The sequence below is a fragment of the Chiloscyllium plagiosum genome, unplaced genomic scaffold (assembly GCF_037043375.1).
Source record: "Chiloscyllium plagiosum isolate Xiang-an unplaced genomic scaffold, Cpla_swu_hap1 HiC_scaffold_16, whole genome shotgun sequence".
Lineage (NCBI taxonomy): Eukaryota > Metazoa > Chordata > Chondrichthyes > Orectolobiformes > Hemiscylliidae > Chiloscyllium > Chiloscyllium plagiosum.
The window spans coordinates 82,231,736-82,257,086 of record NW_028270154.1 but is presented as its reverse complement, the minus strand read 5'-3'; the positions used below and the strand labels follow the sequence as shown (position 1 = coordinate 82,257,086).

Genomic DNA, 25,351 nt, shown 5'->3' with positions numbered 1-25,351 from the left:
GAGCTGGCTACTTCGTTGAGTTGGAAACAACTGAGGCAAGTGAGCAGCGAGAGCTGAAAGGAAATCAGAAAACATAGAACGTTACAGTGCAGTACAGGCCCTTCGGCCCTCGATGTTGTGCCGACCTGTGGAATAATCTGAAGCCCATCTGTCCTATCCTATTCAATTTTTATCCATTTGTTTGTCCAATCACCATTTAAATGCCCGTAAAGTTGAGTCTACTACTGTTACAGGCAGTGTGTTCCACCCCCCTGCTACTCTCTGAGTAAAGAAACAATCTCTGACATCTGCCCTATATCTATCACCCCCTCAAATTAAAGCTAAAAGGTCTTGGATAGAGAGAAAAAGTCACAGATTGGTGGTGAGGGGGAGCGGAAGAAATGGTATAAGGAGAATTTTTAAGCAGCAAATCTGGTGTCAAAGCAAGGATTTTCTGGAAGAATTCTTAAAGGTCTGGGATATAGTTGCTGACAGACTAGATGCCGATTTTGGAAACAGGAGTAGCCAGTGGAGAAAGGGAGCATGCCATAAGTGAAGCCTATGGTTCTGAAGCCTATTTGAAGAGATGATGGAACTTGGAATGGGAATGAGGTCTGTTCAATCTGTGATGAAAGCGCATTGTCGTTCTGATGGAGCTGTACTTTGTGAAGCCCAGGAGAGCTCTGTAAGGTGACTAAAGTACGAAACAGGATTTGTGTAGCATCAGAGAGGCAAAAAAGTCAGAAGAGAGATCAACACTAGGGAACGTCAACTGTGTCGGTACCAATAGCCAAAAGGCAGCTAATGAGCTTAATACATAATAACCTGCAGGTAGGGATTCTTAATGAGTTGGAAAGAAGTGAGAAAGTGCTAAAATGAGATCAATTTTCATCCCTGAATTCCATGCTTTAGTCAGCCACTTAAGGAGTGAAGAAATGTTCTGTGTTTGCATCACTTGGATGTGGTAGCAGAAACTGCCAAGGAATTATAGGATTGAACCCTAAACTCTCCCTCATGATGATCAAGATCCCAATTCACAATTTGGAGATGTGCAAGAAAGTCGGCCCATCATCCTGGGCCTCATCTGATATCACTAAAAAAATACTGATTATCTGGCCATTATCTCACTGCTGGTCATGGGAGCTTGTTGTGTGCATATTAGCTGCCAAATTACAATGTATTATAAATTCAAAAGCTAATTTTGCTAAGAATCAAATCAAAGCAATAAAAAGTAATTGAAGTGCAGTGGAGCAGCAAAACATTTCTCCATGGGCAATCTGTGTGCATTGAAACTATATCCAGAGCAGACATGCTCAAACACAGCCCATAAGATTCGTGTGTGGAATGAACTTCGAGAGGAAGTGGTGGATGCAGTTACAGTTACAACATTTAGAGCACGTTTGGATAAGTTCATGAATAAGAAATATTTGGGGGAAAATGAATAAAGTGCAGGCAGGTGGGACTAGTTCAGTTTGGGATTATGGTCGGCGTGGATTGGTTGATCTGAAGGCTCTTGGTTTCCATGCTGAATGACTTGATTATTTCTCTGGTCTGAATAAGCAACTCCAAATCAACATGGATGGACTGAAGGACTAGGGGCATGGGAAACTGTTGGAAGAAGAAGGAGAGAAGCAACAGCCTGGAATATCATGGCTGGGCAGCATTCAGTTTGGGTCCTAAACCTTGACAAATGTAAGAATGATTGCATTAAACACCAGGAGGGAAGAGAAGCTGTACCGTGAAATGGATTGTGGCTGGCCCGTGTCTTTTGTGATAAAAGATTCAAGGAGGGAGTCAACACTTTTGGTGTCAGAGGCAATTTTAATCTTAGTTTTAGTAAGAATAATTTTAAAGCTTCAGGACCATGTGAGCAGTCAACACAGTCATGAAAGAGAGCTGAGAAGCTATTGAAATTGCCTACACCTTAAGTATTTGGGGAAAAAACATCAATGCTTGCTGTTTCACTCTGCCTGAGGGTTATTGTTACAGGGTGAATGCAAGCTAGCAAGTAGTTTAAGGGTTACAGGGAAAATGCAGGAAGGTGGACGTGAGGAATGTTGGATTCTCCATAGTCCTATTGAATGGTGGGCTAGACTCAAAGAGCCAAATAGCATACTCCTGTTCGTATTTTTTATGATATTACAACGACCGGCTCTAAAAACCTATGAGGTAAGTTAAAAGGAACAGATTAATGTGTACGAACATGGGTCTATTACAGGTGAAGACTAGAGAATAGGGAAATGACAGATAAGTTAATGTAATTGAAATGTATCATTTTCACAGACATAGAAAATCTAGAAATGCTAGGAAACCTTGGGACTTGTGAACGTTAGGAACCAAAAGAAGCAATGCTTCAAAAAATGAATTAGTCTGAAGTTTGAAAAACTCCTAGATCAGAGGAGGAACATCCTAGAACAGTGAAGAAGGTGGCTACATAGATAGTCTTTGCATTGACTTTCAATATTCTATACATTCTGGAAAAGTTTTTGCAGAGTGGAAGTTAGTAAATGCAACCCCACTATTTAAGAAGGGAGAGACAGAGAAAATAGAGCACAGGTGACCTCTTAGTTTGATGTCGGTGGTCAGAAAGTGTTAGGATCTGTTATTAAGAAAGTAGTAACTGGACACCTTATGAAATAATGATATGCTTATGCAGACTCAACAAACAGCCTTACAACAAAAGAAAAGTTACAACACAGTAAAGAGCCATTCAGCCCATTGTGTGAATGAACAAGTTGCCCATTCTCGTCCCATTAACCAGCTCCTAGTTTATGGCCTTACAGGTTACAACACTTCAGGTGCAGATGCTCAATAAGTTGAGGATTTCAGCCTCTATCTTCAAACTGAGTAGCGCTTCCACATACACACCGTCCTCGGGATTACAAGGTTTTTCCTCAAGCCCCTATAATTCTTCTTCCATATCCCTAACTCCCTGCGCTTTGGTAACTCTCCTCTCTGGAAAAAGTGAGGACTGCAGATGCTGGAGATCAGAGTCGAAGAGAGTGGCGCTGAAAAAGCACAGCTGATCAGGCAGCATCCGAGGAGCAGGAAAGTCAACGCTTCAAGCACAAGCTCTTCATCGGGAATTCACCACTCTGTTAGGGGAGAATTAATTGAATTGGAGAATCTGAAGGGTCCAGGGATGTTAGTAATGAGGTAAAGATTGCCATGGAGAGGGTGAGGGCAAACAGGTTCAGGTGGAGGGATAGAGGCTGTCATGCAGGGTATGAGGAACCATGGGTGTGTAAAAGGACATAGATTTACACAAAGGATATGAGAACCAGATGTCATGGGCAATAGAATTAGTGTGGAGGTGTGGCGAAGGATGGGAGGTTGTTTTGTTTTATTCCTTTCCTTACAGCTGCAGCAAAATGCTGGAGAACTGAAGCTGGCATTTCAAACCATCTTTCCTGCCTGATCTCTAAACCGTCTCATCTGGCAGATGATGGGGAGATGACCAGTGATCCTGGAGAGGGTGTCTGGTAGATGGCGGTGAGTGAGTTGGTGACCCTGGAGAGGGTGTCTGGTAGATGGCGGTGAGTGAGTTGGTGATCCTGGAGAGGGTGTCTGGTAGATGGCGGTGAGTGAGTTGGTGACCCTGGAGAGGGTGTCTGGTAGATGGCGGTGAGTGAGTTAGTGATCCTGGAGAGGGTGTCTGGTAGATGGCGGTGACTGAGTTGGTGACCCTGGAGAGAGTGTCTGGTAGATGGCGGTAAGTGAGTTGGTGACCCTGGAGAGGGTGTCTGGTAGATGGCGGTAAGTGAGTTGGTGACCCTGGAGAGAGTGTCTGGTAGATGGCCATGAGTGAGTTGATGACCGTGGAGAGGGTGTCTGGTAGATGGCAGTGAGTGAGTTGGTGACCCTGGAGAGGGTGTCTGAGAGCGGCAGCAAGGAGAGGACTGGCTGAGAGCCAGTCACAGGTATCCGGTATTGGCTTATGGAGGAGAAATGTTCCAGCTGGCTGCTGTGGTGGCAGTTCCTCTTGGCCGTTGCGACAGTGTCCAGTGGTCGTTCGCTTTGGATTCCTCGGTGGCACTGCCCAGGATTCCATTGGCCAACTCCTACAGGCAGCTTCAGTGGAGTCTTCCGCCCTGGCATTCTAACGGCCTGGCATCTCAGTCTTTACAGCGGCACTGCCTTTTTCCAGACCCAGGAGCCGGGCATTGAACTCAGATGGACATTGTGTCAACGTTTTTCTCATCTCTGCCTTCTGTTATTGGTATTGATATGTGGTATGGTGATGAAGACTTTTCACTGTATTGTCGTTTGTAAAAAATATAAGTTACGATAAATGACTATTCTATTCATTTGCAGCCCCCTCACAAAGTTATAGAATCATTGAGATGTTCAGCATTGAAACAGACCCTTTGATGCAACACGTCCATGCCAACCAGCTATCCTAACTGAAACTAGTCCCATTTGCCAGCACTTGGCCCATATCCCTTTAAACCCTTCCTATTCATGTACCTATCTAGATGCCTTTTAAATGTTGTACTTGTACCAGCCTCCACTACTTCTTCTGGCAGCTCATTCCATACACGCACCACCCTCTGTGAAAAAGTTGCCCCTTAGGTCCCTTATATATCTTTCCCCTCTCACCATCTCCCAATGCCCTCTAGTTCTAGACTCCCCCACCCCAGGGAAAAAGACTTTGTTTGTTTATCCTATCCATGCCCCCTCTTGATCTTATCAATGAAAATCTATACACCCCTGGCATCTTCTCCAGGGTTGGGTTGATGGAGCCAGAAATAATCCAGACTGCTGCTCATGAATTGGTGTCAGGCCAAAGGAGAGATCACTCTCTGAGCCACAACAGAGGCTCCAATTGTTTAGTTGTGGCTGGACATTTATTGCTTAAAATTATGAGGTCCTTAAATTGGACAGACTTGAAAATAAGAATGGGGAGGATAATCTGTACAATTAACTCCCTGCCTCCTTTGGTGGGTGCCAAGCCAAACTCATGCCTGCGGCCTGTGCAACTAATGTTACCTGTATTGCTGAATGGCTACACATCTCTGCAGGGGTCCTGCATTCATGTGAAACTAGCATTGCTTAAAGCCAGCCTGTAGTTTTTAAACATGAACGTAGAACATAGAACATTACAGCACTGTGCAGGCCCTTCACCCTCGATGTTGTGCCAGCCTGTGGAATCCATCTACCCTACACAATTCCATTACCATCCATATGTTTATACAATGACCATTTAAATGCCCTTAATGTTGGCGGGTCCACTACAGTTGCAGGCAGAGCATTCCACGCCCTTACTACTCTCTGAGTAAAGACCCTACCTCTGACATCTGTCCTATATCTATCACCCTTTAATTTAAAGCTATGACCCCTCGTGCTAGCCATCACCATCTGAGGAAAATGGAGATGCATTTTGATTGGAGCAGAAGCCAAGAGATGTTTATGGAAGTTTGAGTGTGTATTTAAAGAGACAGGGGGTGCAGAAAAGTTGGGTTTGACCCATACAGGACCAGGTGTCCCTGGAGAGAAACTTTCCAAAGGCAGGAAGCTGTTGTTGTTGGGTGTTGGGAGTTAATGTTAAGATTTCCTGATTTCTTTATTTTTCTACTTGTTCTGTGAAGACAAAGCTTAACTTTGCTTCTTTTACTATTTTGTACCTAAGATTTTTATATCTGGGTACCTTTACACCTAAGATGGTGCCAAGTGGAGCGACATTATACACTTTTCACTGACCTCCTGTACTCAGGTACACATAACAATAAAATAAAAATCAAAAAAGTGGGAATGGAAAAGCACAGCAGGTCAGGTGGCATCTGAGGAGTAGGAGAGTCGATATTTCCAAGTGGGGCATTCCTGATGAAGGGCTTATGCCCAAAATGTCAACTCGCCTGCTCCTAGGATGCCGCCTGGACTGCTGTGCTTTTCCAGAGCCACACTTTTTGACTCTGATCCCCAGCATCTGCAGTCCTCACTTCCTCCGAGTCAATAAAATCAAAATTGCAATCGAAACCTAATCCAGGAGAACCTGGAGGGAGAACCATAAGAAATTAAATAATCTTCAGGTGAGGTGTTAAGGCGAGTGTATTTATCATTGAATGCTACATTCCACCAACAGCATGGTCAGCCTCACACACTGCTCAACTACCAGACTCCCGTCACTCATCTGGTCAGTGCTGTGACCATCAATGGGACTATCAAAGACAAGTATATCCTCACATCTAATTCTTCTTGTCAGATCCCACCTCCTTCAATCTACATACACTTCTGATTTACTAGCTCCAGGTGACATAAAGGATTACACATTGTGTAACTCTCTCTTTCCATCACAATCCTATCCTTAGACCTTTCTCTTTTCTGGTGGGCAAGGTCATTAACCTGCCCAGGCTGTTGTGGAAGAGGAAGAGGCAGAGGCAGAAGAGTGGGAACACAGTGAGGAAGAAGAGATGCGAGTGCTCAATCTCATACCAGCTCAGACACCAACATCCAGGCAGGACAAGCTCGTGGTGAGACAGCAGATATAAGAGGCATGCCATCAGTGCAGGGGACTTTCTCACACAGAGGATGGTTGTGTGTATGGAATGAGCTGCCAGAGGAAGTGCTGGAAGCTGGTACAAGTACAACATTTAAAAGGCATCTGGATGGGTACATATATAGGAAGGGATATGGGCCAAGTGCTGGCAAATGGGACTAAGTTAGGTTAGGATATCTGGTCGGCATGGATGAGTTGGACTGAAGGGTCTGTTTCCATGCTATATATCTCTGTGACTTTACAACAGGTTGAGTCAAACGTCACTCTGGAGTGAGTCCAACATGAGCACTGCTGCTGAGGATTCAGCTGATGAGTTTGATCAGGTCAGCTACAGCAGAAGGCTAACAGTCTGACAATGAATCTGAAAGTAGAAGGTGATCCATTTTTGGGTTGGGGGGGGGGGGGGGGGGGAGTTGTGGAAGAAGAAAGGAAGGGAGGGTGTTCCTTCCTGCTGTTCCATCTGTATCCTGTTTGTGCATGCTCAACATATGGAGTTGAAGACATGGCATTAGCTGGTGCAGCCCGCTCTAATTTGGCAGCACTGGCACCAAACTAATGTCACACGCTGATCAACATTATCACCCTGTTTTACTGCATTCCTCCAGCAGGTGCTCTGTGCCTGCGCCAGGACCCTTACCAAAATGACATCCATTTCTATCCCACTAGAACTGTGCACATGCATGGTGATAGCCATTTTGGAGCCAAAATCGCACATTTAGAAGCTGAAATGCAGCCATTATTTCTTGACGTATCCATCACCAGGCTGTATTGTAGCAGCAGTGATTGCAATGGCAGAACTAACCTCCGCAATCCAGGGCTCTGATGCCTCGGTCCTAATCCACGTTTACCCATCACTCCCAAGCTCACTAATCTACTATACCCAGAGTTAAACATTGGAAGCAAATTTAAAATGGAGGCAATGTTTCCAAGTCCTTCTGTTTGTTTTTAATTCATAGTTACATAAAATACAATACAACAATAACGATACAAAAGAGAAATAGGGACATTGCCATAGGGTGCCCAAAATTTCACAAAACAAACAGCACTACATAAAGCGCATACAGAATTTCACACAAGTCACTGTCCTCTTAAAGGTACCACAATGACAGAAATCCAAAGAGTCCATTTCAGCCCCTGAAGGCAAAGTTTACAGTCAGCCAAAGCACACAATATATAATTGCAAACACTTTACACATCGCCTGCATCCGGCACAGAGGAAAGCAATATAGCCAAAACAAGATTCACCAATAAAAATCACTGATTTCATAACTCAACTTCCAAATCCTTCTATTGCCTTGCTTCCTCTCTGTCTCTGTAATATCCTCCAGCCCCACAGCATTCCAAGGTAGCTAAGCTTATCTCATTCTGGTCTCATCAGCATCCTCGATTTTAATTGTGCCAGCTATGTCTTTCACTGTCCAGGCTCCAAGCCTATTACCCTGCTTTCCTTCTTTAGCCAAATTTTTAAAACCCACCTCTTTTGACCAACGTTTTAGCTATTTGTCCTAACAACTCCTTCAATTCAATATCAATTCAAATCTTAACAATTTTGCTTTGTAACACCCTGTTGTGCTATTAATGGCACGATAGCAGCACAAATTATGGCTGGTATTATTTAATTGAAATTCCTAAACTGGGATCAATCAGACGTTCAACCTTAAAAGTAGTAAAGGTTGTGGAGAGAATTAGCAGCAAAGTAAGATCTCTTAGCATTCCGGTCATTTGTTTTTTAAACACACTGGTTTTCACTTCAAAGCACAATGTGCCATCTCTTCTCTGCCTGCATTCTTTCAGAAATTAAAGTCAGAGCACAGAGGTGAAGGTAGAAAACATTACACTGTGACACATCTGAATTTATTATCTCCAAAGCTATTCCAAACTGTCAGTCGATGATTTATTCAGTTTATTGCCTCTTGAGATTAAATTAAGCAAAGCAGCTCCCTGATGTCAGAGAGTTATGTACAAACTCTCCAACATGTATCATTATTAAAACCTGCAGCCAATTAATTAAGATCAGGTAGTTCATTGTGTTAATTCTCTGCTTACCAGCTGGAATTTCACCAACCTAATGAGCTGCTTAGATATTCAGATAGTTAGAATAACTACACTCTGCAACTTTGACCGGATAAAACTCCACGTATATTCTGTCAGTTGGAACTTACTTTGAGAATAGTTCTCACTAGGTATGCACTAGTAAGGTCTGTCATCTTCTGATTTGGAGCTATGTCTGTTCTCCTTAACATTGATGACTATCGCTTGAGTAGTCTCCCTCAGTTTCTTCTAAATTATCTGCCAACTTACTCTCCAGCCAGGGACCAGGTCTCCAGCTTCTATGACCACATTGCCTTAAAGTCCCAGGATTGATTGAGATTTGATTTGATTTACTGTTACCACATGTACCTAAGTACAGTGAAAAGTTTTGTTTTGCGTGCATTACAGGCAGATCATAACATACAAGGACATACAGATCACAGGGTGAGATGTGAGGCATACAGAGTTACAGCTGCACAGCAAAGCAAGATCAACATTATTTGAAGTTAGAGGTGTCCATTCAGCAGTCTGATAAGAGCAGGGAAGAGACTGCTCTTGAACCAGTTGGTGTGTGTGTTTAAGCTTCTGTACCTTCTGCCTGACGGAAGAGGTTTGAAGAGAGCATGACCAGGGTAGGTGTGGTCTTTGATAATGTTTGCAGCCTTTCCACAGCAACAAGAGGTGTAAATGGAGCCTTTGGATAGAAGGTTGGCTTGTGTGATGATCTGGTCTGTGTTTACAACTTTCTGTAGTTTCTTACAGTCCTGGGTAGGGCTGTTGACGTACCAAGCTGTGATGTACCCAGGCAGAATACCTTCCATGATGCATCTGAAAAGGATGTGATTCTCCCCTCTAATTGTATCGTTCTACCTCAGCTAGGTCATGAGGTCTGGGATCTTGCTCAATTCTGTCAGTCAGCCCAGCCCGCATTCTTGATGATGTCTGATCACCACCAGCACTGGGTCAGACTACGAATGAGAGGCAGCTGGTTGTAAAACCCTGCTGGTCTCTGCTGGGCAATCTATGGCCTTATCTCAGAATGGTGGCCTTGGGGCTACACTGTGAGGCACAAGAAAACAATGGTAGAACACAGCTGCCTCAAAATGGCCTCCATGCTATACTAGAGAAACTAAATACCATTTATTTTAAACCAGTTCGTGCCCTGACTGAAGTAGCGGAGAGAGAGGAATTTCGGATCGTCATGGTGCTGTACACGGATGATGGTGAAGTTGCCAACTCTGCCTGGATATATTTCCGAGGACTCTCATGACTTTATGTCTCCAAGTGCTCAGTCCCATCCACACTCAGACTCCCCTCCATTTTGTCCCACACAACTTAGAAATTTTTGCTTTTGTTTTTCACTTTTTATGTTTTTTGCTGTTCTTCCTCTGGGTACATACTTTTCACTTGACCCACTACCATTCCTCTGGCCTTGACCATCATCACTTTTGCCATTTAATGATAAGTTGGTAGGTCTGGCCTGGACAGGGTCATTGGTGGGCCAGAGGGGAGTGGCAGGCGGGCCAGGGACACAGAGAGGGGGAGGGGGTGTTCGTGGGTGGGGATCGGTCAGTGGACTCTGGCCTGTTGCGGTCACTCTGTCACAGTTCATGAGCCCGGTAGTGCGGGCAGAGTGAGAACACGTGTCAAAAAGCCCACAGTTTGTAGAGACAGCAGGCTGTAGAAGGACTATAGTGCTTACCTTTTAACTTTATTTGGAGTCATACAGCTGTACAGCACGGAAACTGACCCTTCGGTCCAACTCGTCCATGTTGACTGGATAGTCAAGCCTAATCTAGTCCCATTTGCCACTTGGCCATATCCTTCTGAATTTTTCCTATTCATGTAGGTGAAAGTGAGGACTGCAGATGCTGAAGGTTAGAGTCAAGGTTAGAGTGGTGCTGGAAAAGCCATAGCAGGTCAGGCATCATCCAAGGAGCAGGAATATCGATGTTTCGGGCAAAAGTCCTTCATCAGGTTTCGGGCAGGAGCACTGATGAAGGGCTCCTGCCCGAAATGTCGATTCTCCTGCTCCTCGGATACTGTCTGACCTGCTGTGCTTTTCCAGCACCACTCTAATCTAGACTCTTCCTGTTCATGTACCCATCCAGATGCCTTTTAAATGCTGTAATTGTATCAGCCTCCAACACTTCCTCTGGCAGCTCATTCCATACATGCTACAGCTGAAAATGTGTTGCTGGAAAAGCACAGCAGGTCAGGTAGCATCCAAGGAACAGGAGAATCGACGTTTCGGGCATAAGCCCTTTTTCAGGAATGAGGAAAGTGTGTCCAGCAGGCTAAGATAAAAGGTAGGGAGGAGGGACTTGGGGGAGAGGCATTGGAAATGCGATAGGTGGAGGGAGGTCAAGGTGAGGGTGATAGGCCGGAGTGGGGTGGGGGCGGAGAGGTCAGGAAGAAGATTGCAGGTTAGGAAGGCGGTGCTGAGTTCGAGGGATTTGACTGAGACAAGGTGGGGGGAGGGGAAATGAGTAAACTGGAGAAATCTGAGTTCATCCCTTGTGGTTGGAGGGTTCCTAGACGGAAGATGAGGCGCTCTTCCTCCAACTGTCATGTTGCTGTACACGTGACAGAAAACCCTAATTCGAATTCCACCGCATCACAAGACCTTTTCTTGTATCCAATCCTCCCTCTTAAACTTGCCTAAAATTTATTACATTTCTAATGTTTCCTGATCCTGATGAGAGGTCACTGACCCATTTCTATCTCCACAGATACTGCCAGACCTTGCAGCATTTCTTGTCTATTTTTTCAGATTTCCAGTTCCTTGCAGCATTTTGCTTTTGAGTTATTGTTGTTTGGACAGTCCTGAATTAGAGTCGGTCTCTTAGCAGTCAATGTGTCTGCCAAAACCAGACTGAGTCAGTCTGAATGCTGCGAGATACACTGACTTGGTTAACCTTTTCGTTGATCTTTCAATTGGAGACATTAATGAACACAAAGATGAGCTTCACGTAACACATTTGCCTGGATAAGTGCTGCTTAACACTCAAGAAGCCTCTGGACGAAACAGCTCACTGAGTGACATCCCTTACTCCACCATCAACGTTTATTCCCTCCACGTCTGATGCTCAGTGTTAGCAGTCTGTACCACCTACTACAAGATGCACTACAGCAACTCAACGAGGCTCTTCTGACAGCACATTCCAAGCCGTTACCACCTTGAAGAACAAGGGCAGCAGATAAATGAGAACAAAGTCACCTGCAAGTTCCTCACCAAGTCCTGCACAGGAACATAGAAGATTGGAGCAGGAGGAGGCCATTCGGCCCTTCGAGCCTGCTCAGCCATTCATTAAAATCACGGCTGATCGTCCAACTTAATAGCCTAATACTACTTTCTCCCCATAACCTTTGATCCCATTCACCCCAAGCCAAAATCTACAAAATCCTGACTTGAAATATATTGCTGCTGCTTCATTGCCACTGGATCAAAATCCTGGAACTCTCTCCCTTACACCACTGTGGGTCTACATAAACTTGTATGGACTGTAACTGTTCACCATAATCACTGCAACTTTTAACTTTTAACCTTGTTCTTTCTTTCTACCTTGTTATTAAAATTCTGAATGTAGGCACTTTTTGGGCTGTACAGTGGCTCAGTGGTTAGTCCTGTTACCTCACAGCACCAGGGACCCGGGTTCAATTCCCACCTTGGGTAACTGTCTGTGTGGAGCTTACATATTCTCCCCGTGTCTGTGTGGGTTTCCTCCAGGTGCTCCAGTTTCCTCCCACAATCTAAAGATGTACAGGCCAGGTGAATTGGCCATGCTAAATTGTCAATGGTGTTAGGTGCATTAGTCTGGGGAATGGGTCTGGGTGGGTTATTCCTCAGAGGGTCTGTGTGGACGTGCTGGGCCAAATGGCCTGTTTGCGTACTGTAGGAAATCTAATCTACTTGTACCTAAGATGACACCTTGTGTAGTGGCATTATTCACTATTCTCCTGCATTTGAGTACATGTGACGGTAAAAAAAACAAAATCAGAGCTCACCACCACCTTCTCTAAGCAAGTATTGGTCTACAATAAGAACAATTGCCTTACCAGCAACCTCCCATCTAATGAGATAAACAGCATTTGAAGAGTTGATAAGCATCCTTTCTCCCCCAGTTATCCCCAAAACTTTTTGTGGTGTCAGATATTTATAAAAGGGCTAGCAAACATTATTTCCAAACTAGGTACAGCCCCTTTAATTATAAAAAGAAATTAAGACATTGCAATGGGCATTTCTGCATTTGATCACAACCGTATTCAATTGATTCGGCATGGATTTCAATCAGGTGCTCCGGTTTCCTCCCGTTGTCCAAAAATGTGCAGGTTAGGGTGGATTGGCCATGCTAAATTGCCCATAGTGTCCAGGGATATGTAGGCTAGGTGGACTAGCCATGGGACATGCAGAGTGAGGGCTGGGTCTGGATAGATGCTGTTCAGAGGGTCGGTGCAGACTCAATGGGCCGAATGGCTTCTTTCTACATTAATTCTCCCATTCCCTACCTAAACAAGAACATTACAAAGCCTCTGATTATTCAGCACATATGCAGGGACTTGTCCTCTGCAGGGAAAAAAAGACCATAGATCCTCATTTGACACAGGAATTGGGGAACATCCTTCCTTGGTGGTTTCTCTATGGAACTGTCTTGCCCAGAGCCAACCTGCCTGACCAATGGGCTTGTGGTATTATTGAGCCCCAAGTAATGTTTTTGGGACCCAGGTTCGAAACCCAACATGGCAGATGGTGTAATTTGAACTGAGTAAAATCTGGAATTAAGGGTCTAATGATGACCATGAATCCATTGTTGATTGTTTGAGAAAACCTATCTGGTTCACTAATGTCCTTTAAGGAAGGAAACTGCCATCCTTACCCAGTCTGGCCTACACATGACTCCAGACCCACAGCACTGTGGCTAACTCTTAACAGCCCTCTGGGCAATTAGGGATGGGCAATAAATGCTGAACTGGCCAGCGCTGCCCTCATCCCATGAAGGAAATAAAACAAAGAGCAACTTTTTCTTATGCAGCATAATTCTCATGCAAATGCAAGGAAAGATCTTGTAACAGTCTGCAACACATGAGGCAAAGTATTGGACTGAAGGCAGAAAGGTCACTAGGACTTGATGGCCTGTAGCTCAGGTTTTAAAGGATGCAGAGGTCGTGAAGTCATTGGTTGAAATATACCAGAACTCACTGAATTCTGAGAGGGTACCAATGGATTGGAAAACCAGTAATCTGACATTCTTCTTCAAGGAGTAAGGGAGCCAGAAAGCAGGAACCTATAGCCAGTTGGTAAAACATCTGTCTTTGGGAAACAGCTGGAGTCCATTCTTAAGGAAGAATCATTTACAACAGCTTAACACAATTAACATCAATTTGTGACAGGTAATCATGTTTGACAAATTTGCTCTGTTTCTTCTGGGGATATAACAAGCAGAGTTAGAATCATAGAATTAGATTAGATTCCCTACACTGTGGAAACAGGCCCTTCGACCCTACCAGTCCACACTGACCCTCTGAAGAGTAATCCACCCAGAGCCATTTCTCTCTGACTAATGCACCTAGCACAATAGGCAATTTAGCACGGCCAATTCACCTGACCTGCACACCTTTGGACTGTGGGAGGAAACCGGAGCACCCGGAGGAAACCCACACAGACACGGTGGAGGCGGGGGGAATGTGCAAACTCCACACAGACAGTCACCCAAGGCCGGAATCGAACCCAGGACCTTCTTGCTGTCAGCCACCGTGCCACCCTACAGTGTGGAAACAGGTCATTTGGCCCAACTAGACCACACCGATCCTCTGAAGAGTAATCCACACAGACCCATTCCCCTATCCTATTACTCTACATTTACCCCTGACTAATGCACCTAACCTACTCATCCCTGAACACTATGGACAATTTAGCACGGCCAATTCCCTTAACCTGCACATCTTTGGACTGATAAAGCTGATAAAGGGGAACTAGTAGATGTAGCTATTGTGCAAGATAGGTACTCAAAGCACTGGGGGCAATGTATTTGCACAGGATGAAGAAAGGTTAACATGCTGAAAACAAAGGTTCAGGATTAATGGTTAATTTTCAGGTTGAGGAAACATAACGGGTGGAGTCCCACAAGGATCAGTTTGATAGCTTCAATTAATCACTATTTATATTGATGGTTAGGACGAGAGGGCAAAATGTAATATATGCAAATTTGCTAATGATAGGAGTGTGGGCATATTGTTATGAGGACATATGGAATTTACAAGGAGATACAGATCGTTTGAGGGACAGGGCAAAATCCTGACGAATAAAATTTCATGCAGGAAAGTTTAAGGCTATGCACTTCAGTAGGAAGAATTTAAAGGTTGATTGTTATTTAAATGGAGAGAGATTCCAACACTGCTCAACACAGAGGGATTTGGGTGTTCTTATGCACAAAATACAAAAAGTTGGCAATCAGATACACTAGATAACTAAGAAGGTAAAGGGAACTTTAGCTTTATTCCTAGAATTTAAAAAATGTGATTTTTGTTACAACTATGCAGTGTGTTGGTGAGGCTGCAGCTGGAGCACTGTGTGTAGTTTTGGTCCCTGTATTTAAGAAAGGATTCAATGGCATTGGAGGCAGTTCAAAAGAGAATCTTGAGGCTGGTTCTTGGAATGAAGAAACCAAAGATCAGCAAAACAGGTTAGACCTTCATTATTGGAGTTTAAAAAAAAACAAAAGGTGTGATCTTCATGAAACATTTAACATTCTGAGGGGGCTTGACAGGATAGATGCATAGAACATAGCACATAGAACACTATCGCACAGTACAGGCCTTTTGGCCCCTGATGTTGTGCCAACCTGTGAAACCAATCTGAAGCCCATCTATCCTACACTATTCCACTTTCATCCATATGCCTATCCAATGACCTTTAAATGCCCTTAAAGTTGGAGAGTCTACTACTGTTGCAGGCAGTACATTCCATGCCCCTACTACTCTCTGAGTAAAGAACCTATCTCTGACATCTGTCCTATACCTATCACCCCTCAATTTAAAGCTATGTCCCCTTGTGCTAGCCATCACTGTCTGAGGAAAAACGCTCCTCACTATCCAACCTATCTAACCCTCTGATTATCTTATATGTCTATACTAAATCACCTCTCAACCTTCTCCTAATGAAAACAGCCTCAGGTCCCTCAGTCTTTCCTTTTAAGACCTTCCCTCCATACTAGGCAACATCCTAGTAAATTTCCTCTGAACCCATTTCCAAAGCTTCCATATCCTTCCTATAATGCGGTGACCAGAACTGTACGCAATACTCCAAGTGTGGCCGCACCAGTGTTTTGTACAGTTGCAGCATGACCTCATGGTTCTAAAATGCAATCCCTCTACTAATGAAAGCTAACACACCATATGCCTTCTTAACAACTCTATCAACCTGGGTGGCAACTTTCAGGGATCTATGTACATAGACACCAAGATCTCTCTGTTCATCTACACTACCAAGAATCTTACCATTAGCCCAATACTCTTTATTCCTGTTGCTTCTTCCAAAGTAAATCACCTTACACCTTTCTGCATTAAACTCCATTTGCCACCTCTCAGCTCAGCTCTGCAGCTTATCTATGCCCCTCTGCAACACACAATATTCTTCCACACTATCCACAACTCCACCGACCTTAGTGTCATCTGCAAATTTACTAACCCATCCTTCTCAGCCCTCATCCAGGTCATTTATAAAAATAACAAACAGCTATGGCCCCAAAACAGATCCTTGCGGTACACCACTCATAACTGATCTCCAGGATGAACATTTCCCAACAACCACCACCCTCTGTGTTCTTTCAGCCAGCCAGTTTCTGATCCAAACCGTTAAATCACCCTCAATTCCATGCCGCCATATTTTGTACAATAGCCTACCGTGGGGAACCTTATCAAACGCCATACTGAAATCTATAAACACCACATCAACTGCTTTACCCTCATCCACCTGTTTGGTCACCTTCTCAAAGATGCTGAGAAGATGTTTTTACTGGTGGGGGAGTCTTGAACTAAGGAACATAGTTACAGAATAAAGAGAAACTCACTTAAAACCAAGAGAGCACAACAACATCTCTATTTCTTCAGGAGGTTAAGGAAATTCAGCACGTCTACAAGGAATGTTACCAGTTTTTACAGATCCACTATAGAAAGCTAAAAATCACACAACACCAGGTTACAGTTCAACAGCGTTATTTGGAGTGCTGCTCCTTTATCTGTTGTTGTGTGATTTTTAACTTTATGCAACTCAGTCCAACACCAGCACCTCCAAATCATGACTACAGAAAGCATCGTACCTGGATGCATCACAGTGTGGTGTGGTAAGTGCTCTTCCCAATACCAAAAGAAACTACCGAGAGCTGTGAACACAGCCCAGTCCATCACACAAATGAGGCTTCTATCCATTGACTCCACCTATACTTCCCACAGCCCCCGGGAAAGCAACCACCATCATCAAAGACCCCACCCACACCGAGTATACCCTCGTCCGCCCTCTTCCATCGGGCAGAAGATGTAAAAGTTTGATTACTCGTATGAACAGATTCAAGAACACCTTCCTCCCTGCTGTTGTGAGACTTTTAAACAGATCTCTCAAATATTAATTCTGATCTCTCTCCCTGCACCTTCTCTGCAGCTGTAACCTTGTATTCTGCACTCTGTGCTACTCCTCTGCTGCACTTTGTAGGGTACAAGTTGCCTATATAGCACATAAAACAACACTTTTCATTGTATTTTGGTAGATGTGACAATAATAAGTCAAATGCAGACTCAAGATGTGAAGGAATTTCTTTGAGAGAGAGCAGGGAATGTTTAAAATTCTCTGCCTCAGAGCTGTGGAGGTGAGATGTTATTTAAGAAGGACAGATTTTTGAAATATTGGTGAGTGGAGGGCAATGTTGAGCGCAACAGAGGAGTTGAGGCATGTAGCTCATCAGTCATGATCATGTTTAGTACAGAGTCAGGCTTGATGGGCTGAATGGCCTACTCCAGTTTTTATTTCTATGTTCTTCTGCTGGAAGTGAAGTATAATTCACACACTCTGATACCCTGGAGAATACTTCACACATCAATGTTATATATGGAACAGACATTACACCTTGACCTTTTGGTCCAATCCAAAGTGGAACAGTTCGCATTTCTATAGCACCTTTAAGTTAGAATGCATTGCATCCTTCACAGGAGTGTTATTATAAAATGGAGATTACATCAAAAGAGGGGGATAAATAAAGATTGACTAAGCAGTTTGAAGGGGCACCCCAAAGAGGAGAGTATTCTAGGGGGAGAATTCCAGAGGTTAGGACTGAAGAGAGATGATGGTGATAGGGAGATAAGTCTGGGAGGTTGAGGGAGAATTATCAAGAACAAAGAGTGGGAGGAGTTGAAGAAATTTCTTTGTACTTACCAGCAGGTTAACTGTGCAACTCATACGGTTCCTCTTGCTTTCGTCACTTATCACCGACCTATAATCCAAGAGTTTCTCCAGGAGTCCCTTCACCAGGTGGACGAAATGTTGCACTGAGTAGGCAATAGATGGGTGCTGTTCAGCACACTTCAGAATGCTAAAAGACAGAGCCGAAAGATGTCACATTTACAATGATGATCTGGGAGTGATGTGAAACATGTCTTTCTCTCTCTCTCTCTCTCTCTCTCTCTCTTTCTGTCTTGTTCCCAGGATGTGGTGGGCAGGTGCAGTAATGAGATCAAATCAAATTCATTCCAGCTCACGGTTCCCTCTAGACAGTGCAGTGAAGGTGTTCAGTTCAATGCGGAGATGGCAGTAGCTTCCGAGTGCGCAGGAAGTGGATTTACAGAGCTTCATGCAATGTTTTAAAATATCTAACCATGCTCCCAACTCCACTGTGGTGTGTGTTCATATGCTTCAGAATCCTCACCCAGACTTAAGCAATCAAGCACAGTAAGCGTAAATCAGTTACTGGACTCTCGTAATTATACACCAAACATTACACTGTGCTCACTTAAAGAATAATGCTTTTGATGTATGAGGCTTTGGGAGATGCTGCCTACATTACTCATGATGGGGGTAAAGTGCCAAATCCAAAATGCACCAGAAAGGGGGAGATAGCGTCTTCCACAATGCCACCTCAGCCCACAAACTATTGAGGAAAATGCAATCATTGCAATGAGGTCAGTGAGGTAGATCTCATAGAGTACAAGTTCTCCGATTGGGGCTGTTAACCTGGTCCAATCAGAGAGCCCTGACTGACAGAGTTAAACAGGATTGTTAAAAGAGAAAAAAAAAAATTAACAGGGGAATAGTGGAGTGTATTATTTCCCCAAAAGAAAAAAAAATAAACAGGATTGTTGCCTGCCCCTCTTCCGCGGTTACGTTAGGGCCCGGGTGTCCTTGGAGAAGGAGCACGCGGTGTCGACCAACACCCTGGAGTTGTTCAGGGAGAGGTGGGTGCCGCAGGGAGTGGAGTGCATCATTTCTCCCTCCAACTCCATTTTGATTTAGTCCCTACCCTCCCCTTCACTGTTTTGATCACACAGCACTGCCCTTTGATGTGAGGGGCAGTGCTTGTCACTGGCCACCCGGGTGTTTTCCTATCTTCCTGGTGGTGGAAATTGAATAAAGATTCGTGCACTTTGTGTCTCTCACTGTGTCTCACACCTGCACACACACACACCATGGGTGCTGGGGATAAAATAAGCACTACCGCACTTAGGTGGTAGTGTGGGGGTTAAATTATTAAAAATATATATAAATAGGGATTTGGGAGAGGTGGGCGCCGCAGGGGAAAAAAAAAATTAAACAGGATTGTCCGGGTGTCCTTGGAGAGGGAGCAAGCGGTGTCCACCAACACCCTGGAGTTGTTCAGGGAGAGGTGGGCGCCGCAGGGAGTGGAGTGCATTGTTTCCCCCTCCAACTCCATTTTGATTTCGTCCCTACCCTCCCCTTCACTGTTTTGATCACACAGCACTGCCCTTTGATGTGAAGGGCAGTGTTTGTCACTGGCCACCCGGGTGTTTTCCTATCTTCCTGGTGGTGGAAATTGAATAAAGATTGGTGCACTTTGTGTCTCTTACTGTGTCTCACACCTACACACACACACCATGGGTGCTGGGGAAAAATAAGCACTACCGCAGTTAGGCGGTAGTGTGGGGATTAAAAAAGAAAAAAATATAAACAGGGGGAAAAAAAAGAAAAAAAGAAAAAAAGAAAGAAAAAAGGATAAATAAATAAATAAAAGTGTTTGATTTAGTCCCTACCTTCCCCTTCACTGTTAAAAAAAAATTAAACAGAATTGTCCGGGTGTCCTTGGAGAGGGAGCAAGCAGTGTCCACCAACACCCTGGAGTTGTTCAGGGAGAGGTGGGCGCCGCAGGGAGTGGAGTGCATTATTTCCCCCTCCAACTCTATTTTGATTTAGTCCCTACCCTCCCCTTCACTGTTTGATCACACAGCACTGCCCTTTGATGTGAAGGGCATGGCTTGTCACTGGCCACTCTTTTCAAAAGAAGAAAAAAATTAAACAGGATTCTTGAGTCTAGGGACTGTGCCTGTGCTAGCTGGTGTTACAGACAGTATGTTACTGTTGGTTCATGCTTCCCTTCTTTTCTGGAGGGGGAAACCTGATTCCTGAACTGGCTGAATTATTTAGCCAGTTTGTTAATTGGCATTCCTTTTAATGTGAACCGATTGTTAAACTCCTGATGCACATAATGTGTTTCAGTGTACCTCAGTTCTCATTAGGGGATTGTTGTTTCACTGGCTGGTTACAGGCTGTGTTACTCTTCTTTTTTCACTCTTTTTGAGAAAAGGACAATGTTAATGTTAATTTTGTGGTAGGGCTCTTGGACTCTAGTTTCCTTTGTTTTTTTATGTGTTTTCACTTTTTATTGGTGTTTGGACTGAGCCCTTGTGGAAGACATACATTTCACCAGAGGAGTTGTTCCTGTGGGGAGGCCTAGCCCTGAGACTGGGCCTGTGAAGATTGAACACCTGCATGTGTGCTGGGAGGTGAGCAGTTGCTGTATCCTGGAGTTTGGGTGAAGACCTTTCCTTCAAGAGTGGACCAAACCCTTGTGAGTTAACTGCACCTGTACTATGTTCCTGTGAGTGGGCCTGGTTTTCCAAGGCTGGCCCAGGACTCTATGGAGACTGAACAACTGTGTGCTGTGGGGTGTGCATTTGCTGCCTTCAGGAGTGGACTCTGCCCTTGGTTGCAGACTCTGTTTTTAGCAACGGACTCTGCAGCTTGGAGCGGACTCTATTTCCGACAACGTACATCGTATCCTAGAGTGGACTGTTCCTAGAAATGGATTCTGTATTTTGAAGACTATATATATTTGGACTGTGTACCAGAAAGGACTCTGTTTTTTTTGGTAATTAACTGTATTGTGGTGTTTCCTGGGTCTATCACCCGCACTGTCTTGTGTGTCCCTGGGTCTGGCAGGCCTTACTGTGAGCTGGGAGGCTCATGGGTCGTCCTGAAAGCTGTCACCCCGAGAGCCGGAGGGTGGGTAGGCCATCCTGTGAACCTGAAGGTTGGTAGGCTGTCCCGAAAGCCGGAGGGTGGGTAGGCTGCCCTGATGCCAGTCGTCCCGAGAGCCAGATGGTGGGTAGGCCGTTCTGAGCGCTGTCGTCCCGAGAAGGGGTAATCGGGACGGGCTGTCCTAGAGGTGGTTGAAAGGTGTCAGAGCAGCTGAGAGCCAGAAGGTGTGTAGGGGTGGGCTGAGATCCGGAAGACTTGTGGGCTACCCTGCACGCTGTTGTCCCAGGGAAGGGGACAGGCTGCCCGAGAGGTGGTCAAAAGGTGTGCCAGGATAGCCCACTGGCCGGATGGCGCATCAGGGTGGGTGAGAGCCCAATGGTACGTAGGGGCAGACCGAGAGCCAGAAGGCGGGTAGCCGTCCTCAGCACTGTCACCCCGGGCAGGTGCCGGGGCGGGGTGTCCCAGAGGTGGTCGAAAGGTGCTGAGGGTGGTTAGTGAAGCCAGAAGGTGGGTAGGCCGTCCTGACCGCTGTCACCCCAGGCGGGTGCCGGGGTGGGCTGTCCCTGAGGTGGTCGAAAGGTGTGTCAGGGCGGACTGAGAACTGGAAGGGGCATGGGGTGGACCGAGAGCCGGAAGGTGGGTAGGGGCGGGCTGCCTTAGAGTGGTCGGAAGGTGGGAGGGACGGGAGCTTGCTGGGTCTGTATTGTCTGCACTTTTGTATGTAACGGTATTGTCTAATGTACAAATGTCATTGTCACTGTCTTGTCATATGTGGAACTGGGATTTGAGGTTTGTCCTCATCTCCCTGTAAAATGGTTGAATGGTAGGGTTTGGGGCCGAGCTTTGCTGCTCTCCCTTGTAAAATTGCTGTCTCTTGTGTACAGCTGTAAAAATTTAATTGTGTTTTGTAAACTGTTTTGTAATGTGTTTAATAAAATAAAAAATTTAAACAGGATTGTTGAGTCTAGGGACTGACTCTGTGCTGGCTGGTGTTACAGTCAGTATGTTACTGTTCATTTCTGCTTCCCTTTTTTTCTGGAGGGGGAAACCTGATTCCTGAACTGGCTGAATTATTTAGCCAGCTTGTTAACTGGCATTCCTTTTAGTGAGAACCAATTGTTAAACTCCTGATGCACATAATGTGTTTCAGGTGTAGCTCAGTTCTCATTAGGGGATTGTTGTTTCACTGGCTGGTTACAGGCTGTGTGTTACTCTTTCTCTTTTTACTCTTTTTGAGAAAAGGATAATGTTAATTTTGTAGTAGGGCTTAGCCCTTGGACTCTAGTTTCCTTTGTTTTTCTTTTATGTGTTTGGACTAAGCCCTTGTGGAAGACATACATTTCACCAGAGGAGCTGTTCCTGTGGGGAGGCCTAGCCCTGGGACTGGGCCTCTGAAGATTGAACACCTGTGTGTGGGCTGGGAGGTGAGCAGTTGCTATTTCCTGGAGTTTGGGTGAAGACCTTTCCTTCAGGAGTGGACCAAACCCCTGTGAGTTAACTGCACCTGTACTACGTTCCTGTGAGTGGGCCTGGTTTTCCAAGGCTGGGCCAGGACTCCATGGAGACTGAACACCTATGTGCTGTGGGATGTACGTTTGCTGCCTTCAGGAGTGGACCCTGCCCTTGGTTGCGGGCTCTGTTTTTTGCAACGGACTCTGCAGTTTGGAGTGGACTCTATTTCTGACAATGCACGTTATATACTGGAGTGGACTCTTCCTGGAAATGGATTCTGTATTTTGAAGACTGTATATATTTGGACTGTGTACCAGAAAGGGCCTTATTTTAAAATTTAACTGTATTGTGGTGTTTCCTGGGTCTATCACCTGCACTGTCTTGTGTGTCCCTGGGGTCTGGCAGGCCTTACTGTGAGCTGGGAGGCTCATGGGTTGCCCTGAAAGTTGTCACCCCAAGACCCAGAGGGTGGGTAGGCCATCCTGTGAACCTGAATTTTGGTAGGCTGTCCCGAAAGCCGGAGGGTGGGTAGGCTGCCCTGATGCCAGTATCCCCGAGAGCCAGGTGGGTAGGCCGTTCTGCACGCTGTTGTCCTGAGAAGGGGTTATCGGGATGGGCTGTCCTAGAGGTGGTTGAAAGGTGTCAGAGCAGCTGAGAGCCAGAAGGCGCGTAGGAGCGGGCTGAGTTCCGGAAGGCTTGTGGGCTACCCTGCACGCTGTCGTCCCAGGGAAGGGGACGGGTTGTCCTAGAGGTGGCCGGGAGGTGTGTCAGGATAGCCCACTGGCCGGATGGCACATCGGGGTGGGTGAGAGCCCAATGGTATGTAGGGGCAGACCGAGAGCCAGAAGGCGGGTAGCTGTCCTCAGCGCTGTCACCCCGGGCAGGTGCCGGGGCTGGCTGCCCCAGAGGTGGTCGAAAGGTGTGGTCAAGGCGGACCGAGAACTGGAAGGGGCATGGGGTGGACCAAGAGCCGGAAGGTGGGTAGGGGCGGGCTGCCTTAGTATGGTCGGAAGGTAGGAGGAACGGGGGCTTGCTGGGTCTGTATTGTCTGCACTTTTGTATGTAACAATATTGTCTAATGTACAAATGTCCATTGTCACTGTCTTGTCATATGTGGAAGTGGGATTTGAGGTTTGCCCTCATTTCCCTGTAAACTGGTTGAACGGTAGGGTTTGGGGCCTAGCTTTGCTGCTCCTCTCCCTTGTAAAATTGCTATTGTATACAGCTGTAAATGTTAACTTTTTTATAAATTGTTTTGTAATTTGTTTAATAAAATATTATTAACAGGACTGTAACTGAATAAAGATTTGTGCACCTTTTGTGTCTTTCACTGTGTCTCATACCTGTACACCCACAACATGGGTGCTGGGGGGAAAAAAAATAAGCACTACCACCGTTAGGCAGTAGTCGGGGGGAGAAAAAACAGGAGTGTCAGAGATTCTGAGAAAAAAAAACAGGAATGTTGCCCAGGGAGCTGGGACACTGTCAAGGACTCTCCATTTGTGTCAGGAAGGGGACTGACTCTGAGCTGGCAGCCCACATCCAGTCTGTACTTCTACCGTTAGTTTTTGTGATTTTTGTTTTTGGGGGGGGGGAAAACCTGATTCTTAAACTGGTTGGTTTACAAAGCCAATATTGTTAAGTGGTTTTCCTTTTTTTTATTGAGGACTGATTTCATTAAAAAAAAGGAGTGTAACTGAATCAAGATTCTTGCACCTTATGTCTTTCACTGTGTCTCACACCGGCACACACACACAACATGGGTGCTGTGGGAGAAAAAAAAGCACTACTGCAGTTAGGCAGTAGTGTGGGGTTAAAAAAATAACAGGATTGCTTTTTAAAAAAAAAAGAAAACATTTTTAAAAAACAGGAGTGTCAGCCATCCTGTCCACTCGGCGAGCTGGCTAAAAGATAAACAAACAGGAGGATAAGGGGTTCTATTCACTCTGAGAGCTGGATCAGGGTCAAGGACTCTCCATGTGTAGGTAAAGGGGGACTTGGTGATAGAATACCGGCCTAAACAAAACAGGAGTGTATAAGCACTACCGCAATTAGGCGGTAGTGTGGGGGTAAAAGAAAAAGAATAGGAGTGTCAAACATCCTTTTAAAAAAAAATAGGAGTGTTGGAGGTTCTGCTCACTCAAGGAGCCAGCTCTGAGCTAACTGGGTCAGTGTCATGTATTATGCACGTGTAAATAAATGGTGACTTGGTGATGTGATACCGGCCTTCATGGAGTTATTTCAGTAAGCGCTACAGATTAATTATTTTAACTACTGTCACCCAGGAGCCTAGCAAAGACAGAATGCAGACATTAAGTCCTGTTCTACCAAAAAAGGTTACATCTAACTTCTGTAAAGTCGAGGAGAATATCTATGGCCAAGTATACCGTACACAGACTTCAGTTGATAACCCTGGAGTATGTCCACCACAAGTACACCCACTCTTCATTTGGAAGGAGAAAAACCAGGTTAGTGATTCAGAAGAGATTCCTCATTGGACATAACGTTTATAGATTGGACTGTTAGTGGGCAAGAAGGGATCTTATCTAACTGACACCCTGGGAACATTGGAGAGACTGCTGGGGGTTCTTCACTACCTATTGTACCTGGTGAAATGTGAGGAGGATGTTAGGAGATTACAGGGTGACCTGGACAGGTTAGGTGAGTGGTTAGATACATGGCAGATGCAGTTTAATGTGGATAAATGTATGGTTATCCACTTTGGTGGGAAGAACAGGAAGGCAGATTACTACCTAAATTGAATCAATTTAGGTAAAGGGGCAGTACAGAGAGATCTGGGTGTTCTTGTACACCAGTCAATGTAGGCAAGCATGCAGGTACAATAGGTAGTGAAGAAGGCTAATAGCATGCTGGCCTTCATAACAAGAGGGATTGAGTACAGAAGCAAAGAGGTT

The 25,351-nt window shown here is 45.1% G+C and overlaps 1 protein-coding gene across 1 annotated transcript in view; it reads right to left on the bottom strand.

The window, feature by feature from the left end:
* Window positions 1-25,351, bottom strand: part of LOC122556798 (dedicator of cytokinesis protein 2-like) — a 754,195-nt gene that overhangs the window by 123,383 nt on the left and 605,461 nt on the right. Inside the window, exon 35 of the mRNA XM_043703987.2 lies at window positions 17,931-18,087. Coding sequence (XP_043559922.1) covers window positions 17,931-18,087 — 157 coding nt within the window. The remainder of the gene's footprint in view (window positions 1-17,930; window positions 18,088-25,351) is intronic.